Source organism: Sphaeroforma arctica, assembly GCF_001186125.1.
Source record: "Sphaeroforma arctica JP610 unplaced genomic scaffold supercont1.595, whole genome shotgun sequence".
Taxonomy (NCBI): Eukaryota; class Ichthyosporea; order Ichthyophonida; genus Sphaeroforma; species Sphaeroforma arctica.
In genome coordinates, this window is record NW_014039963.1 from 52,337 (window position 1) to 57,258 (window position 4,922).

Sequence of the window (4,922 nt, forward strand, 5' to 3'; positions counted from 1 at the left end):
GTGTGTGTGTGTGTGTGTGTGTGTGTGTGTATTCGTATATATACGTATTTTGGTATACAAATTTTGCTCATATTCAGTTTGAAGCACTCACAATTCCCGCCTTACCTTGAATGTATGCTTGACTATACCCATGCATTGAACTATGCAATAGTGGAACACCCACCCGGATTCACCACTTGGTTTTGGAATGATTGCGTCTGTAGCGTGAAATGGCTCGACAGAATCTAATCGCACCCCGGTTTCTTCTTTCAGCTGCACCAACAATGCAAAGCACCAAGAGCTTCAAATAAATCAGCATCGAAATTGATGCTTCAAAATACAAGAATTCATGTACTCACTTTAACACAAGCAACATTAATTGTGAAGACGAGATTGTGACCTCTGAGTCGAATACCTCTCGTATGGCCCCTTCCACTACAGTCTCGCCAAGTTCTAACGATCCCCCGGGAAAACTCCAGGCACCCTTATTGGGCTCCTTCCCACGTTGTACGAGCAGTACTTCGTAGTCGCTATGTAAACCAAAATGCTCGGGTGAGTGTAGAGAGCGATAAAATTTACGCGTGTATTTGGCTTAATCCAAACCAGATTATTGAGGCTTGAGGCCGTTAAATTCTTTGAATTTACACTAATTATGGTTTTGCGGGTATGTTTGTGCAGATTTGCGAAGCGGCATGCGATAAGCAAAGGCAGACTCGTGTCACGGTTGCATCTTGAAAGGCTGTCACTCGGCTACCACTTGGATGATTATTTGTATAGAAGATAGTCCTTTCCTCAACATTTGAACGTAATCTTTTAATAGAGAACTTGACGCAAGTGTACTTCTCTGCCAATTTCTAGATTCCAAGTCAATTAAGGTAGTACTATGTTAATTCCATCTGCAATGCCTATAGATTTCACTGGTGGTTCAAAAAAGCGTGCTGTAGTACCACCAATAGTTCTATGCCATATCTTCGGAATACATTGAAAAAAAATAGGGAACCTGAAGTGTGACGCCGCACCGGATCATTTGCTATAGCATTTTCTACAAGTCGATTTCTCTACGCAGACTTTGATTCTGTGCTGTGAGAGTACATACCTATGTCCCGGCATAGAGACAATTTTGCTCTTTAGTTCTCTTAATAGGACAACAGCTACTGCGGGAGTCGGTTTCACGGCCTTCTTGGCCAAATTTGATATCATTCTATCATTTGCTATTATTTACGTAATACGTGAGGAAGTGGATGAAGTTGGCGTTAGCATCAACAACATAGTTTGTCTGATTTAGAGGGCTGTAATGAGTTATGACATAGTCCACAATCCCACATAGCCACTCCGCGACTGCATAATTGTACAGATATTCAGATTTTAGACTCGCTTTTTATTTATTTATATTTTTTTTATTTTTTTAAAACAATTCACAACAAGAATAAAATCCCCTCGGGCGGTCGGGCCTCTCACTCTCAGCTGACAAGTGACAGCTCTCCTATCAACCAAATATAAAGAAATAAGAAATAACAGATGAACAAACCACAGCCTCCTAAATTGTGCAAAACCAAAAATCATCAACCCTAACAAAATAATAGCCGCAAGGTTGTTTCTGCTAACATTGAAAAACAGCTGTAGTCTCTACATAAATAACATAAAAGAGAGAGATTGTCCGACGTCCACTATTCTAATAATTATATACTCTCTCTATCTATCTACTCTCTCTGAGTACCGGGTCGGTGGGTACAGAATATGGGTCACCTTATGAAGAGAATGAGTAGTCCGGTTATTTATAAGTCTACATACATATGTATCACTCTTCGGAGACTCAGCAGGAGTGCGACACCACCGTGTTTCATAGTGAGATTGATATCATGCACCAGATAGCTACAGAGTAATACTGTGAGTGATATAAGTAGCAAGGATCTGCAAATCATGAGGTCTTCTCAATTGATGCTAGGTTTGCATACCCAGCGTGTCATGTTCACTCAATGCAATGATTCGAAGTGGTCAGACATACAGAACCAGCACACAAGGAACAGCCGAAGAGCTGGTCAGTAAATGTTGCCAATACACGGGGAACAAAAATCGGGCGTTTGAATATAAAATTACCCAACTCTAGTAGATGGCTGTGAAATACTCAGCTTCTGTCATTTTTCTTCTCGCTCTACTCTCTCGCACTCTCTTGATGTATGAGTGGGAGTTTACAACCCCAGATATATTTCAAAGGTTGATGCTAAAACCGAACAAATTAGATTTATTTCTAAAGCTATCATCGTTTGACGTAACCCAGGCATGTGGTCGCATACTTCCCCACTGCGACGTCTTTTTCGGATACCGATGAGAACACTTTGCCAGTAGCCTTGAATGGCTCACTGTTGTTGTGTTCTTCGGTCAGATCAATATCCCTGGCATATCGCTCCCAGATGAGTACACGCAGTGGATCCTTGTCGCTCTATAATGAACATATTCATAACTCATTAGCTAATATATCTGAGGTGCATATTGACGCATTGAAAGTTTTCCCACATCGAAGAATAGCATTTGATATAGTCGGAGCTATGATTTCATGAAAACACTCATCTCCGGTAGCAAAGTAGCAGAGCCGGGAGCCAGTAATGTGTGGCTTCAAAACGTACGTACATTGTTATGCACGAATACAAAACCAACTACATACCTGCAGTAATTTATACGTTAAAGCGTTATTTTCGTTCTTGCGCACATATTCGCTCAAGGATCTCAGCCCTCCAACGGCCGTATCTTTTCCCTCTGTCGTTTTAAAGTCAATATCAAGCATTAAAGTCACCACCTGATCTAAACCAGGCACAGTAGGAGTACTCTCCTTCACAGCGTAGCCGACATCTGTATCAGAGTATGATTCACCTTGAATTTCGACCTATGAGAGACGTAATAAAGCCATTAGAATATCTAAACATATGACCGCGAAGCACACATAGATCAATCAGCGCATACAGCAGAAGACTCGATACAACAGCAGTGCGCATTTGCAGGTGACAGGTGTGTCTTCCGGAAGGGTCAAACGCTCGCAAGCGACCACCGGACGAGCTAAAACTAAAAATAAAATTTGCAAAGAGCCTGCGAGAATCTGCATGATAAAAGACTGTGAGATTTATTGAGAGAGGGTGTATATCACGGACACTGGGCCCACCTATTCTATCGCCATAAAAAAAAACACACCTCGTTCGCGTCTTGCATCTTCTGCAGTGTAGATCGCATGCTTTGAAACTTTTTGGAGGATTTATGTGTATCCAGATATGCACTTTTGTTGGTATATCGCTCGACAACCCTCAATACCTTGGGATCAGTCATGTACCTAAAGAAGGAGTGCGATTTAAAACATGTATCTGGATTTTGGAATGAAGGTGAAAAAGAGGCTCCTTCAGACATTATTTAGCTGCAGAAACGGGGTCCTGATATGCGAATGGTCTGTTGAGTGAATTTAAAGTAGCAACCACAAGTGCGCGCCATTCAACTAAGCGGGGATGCATGATGTGAATACCTTATGAGATTATAAGTAGTCGTGGTGGGTTCACTCTTGTCACAATACTCTGCGACCGGCCGGAAGGCATCGAGGAAGCGGTCCACAACTACCTCGTCTAAAACTCGATTTGATGCAAAAAGTTAGGTAGGTGAGAAACATGTATGCACATTCGTAGCCTTCTTACTACTCTTAGGAGGCTAAGATACACTTCAAAATCCATGCCGGATCGATCACAATAGTTTTCGATTTGAATAACTAGTTCATCGCAACCACTATCCCCCACCTAAAAGAAAATTACTGTCTATAGGCGTTGTATCAAAACTTTAAGGTAATAGCGCTATGTCGATGTTGAATTATAGATCTAAACTACAAGAAAACTACGCAAGATGACGTCGAGAGGCTACTAGCAACGCCTATCATCGGTTAGGCACACGGCGGAAAACAGACAAAAAGTCACACATCTGTGATTAATGATGGGAGGCGCATCCCACTGTGATATACGCGATCATCAGTTCCAAGGGACATACATAACCACATAACCACGCCATAACATGAGTTGTACAGACTGGCAACGGTGATATTGGACATACCAATGAACTTGCAGGTGACAACGAGGGTAAAGATTGATTCCTGCTTCTTTCCCATCTTTTGGAAATCGGCGCAAGGGTCGCAGCCCGCATTTCCAGGTTTGCATTCACAGTTCTTGCACGTGCAATCCGTACAGGGACAGCTGTCACACTTCTGATCACCCATCGCTACGCTCGCTACTAAAGAGTGAATGTGAGGAACAAGCTACACGAGTCAAATAAAAATAAAGATACATATTTTTTATATAAAATCGATGGTACACCTGATGAGTAAACAAATAATTGATCACCCTATATATATACATGAGCTTTTTAAAAACTGCAGTGATCGAGCTCGTCCACCGATGCGATGCCGCTGCCCCTCGCGCTTACGCAAGTGTGCTATGTGCCACTGCATACACCTGCTAGTATATACAACGCCTGTGCACTCAAGGTAGGCAATATATGAATACCTATGGAAGCCTTTATATTGGTATAATAAACTAAGAGAAGCGAACAAGTTTCATCGAAGACAAGAATAAGAGCAAGAGATATATTCGATATATTCAGTTCTTGCATATCAATGATGCAACTATTCTTGTACTTCTTGGCGTACAAAAAGCAGCAAATGCGTCTGTAAAGCGCCAATTCAACTGAAAATATATAGGCTTGGTGGCCATATCTGCAGTGATACACATGGCGAACTTTTTGTCGCGGTAAGACTATTTAATCAGTGCATGTCTTTCAACGAATTCTGCCAGCAATAGAATTTTTCCAATACATACCTACATGCATACATACATACATACATACATGAATGCATGCCGACATATGTACATACATTCATATATACAACATACATATATACATACATACATGCAAGCATTAAT

At 41.4% G+C, this 4,922-nt stretch overlaps 2 protein-coding genes across 2 annotated transcripts in view; both read right to left on the minus strand.

The window, feature by feature from the left end:
• The window catches only part of SARC_07475 (hypothetical protein), a 2,508-nt gene extending 1,188 nt beyond the window's left edge, over positions 1–1,320 (minus strand). The window contains exons 1-3 of the mRNA XM_014298589.1: positions 1,076–1,320; positions 395–509; positions 106–252 (exon numbers count right to left, since the gene is read on the minus strand). Coding sequence (XP_014154064.1) covers positions 106–252; positions 395–509; positions 1,076–1,179 — 366 coding nt within the window. The 5' untranslated portion in view covers positions 1,180–1,320. The remainder of the gene's footprint in view (positions 1–105; positions 253–394; positions 510–1,075) is intronic.
• Positions 1,321–2,206: 886 nt separating this feature from the next.
• SARC_07476 (hypothetical protein) lies at positions 2,207–4,260 on the minus strand. Its single transcript, XM_014298590.1, has 5 exons — positions 4,057–4,260; positions 3,485–3,581; positions 3,163–3,298; positions 2,642–2,860; positions 2,207–2,419 (listed from the first exon to the last, which is right to left on the minus strand). The coding sequence occupies exons 1-5, from the start codon at positions 4,217–4,219 to the stop codon at positions 2,237–2,239; spliced, it is 798 nt and encodes a 265-aa protein (XP_014154065.1). The 5' UTR covers positions 4,220–4,260; the 3' UTR covers positions 2,207–2,236.
• Between the last annotated feature and the right edge of the window lie 662 nt (positions 4,261–4,922).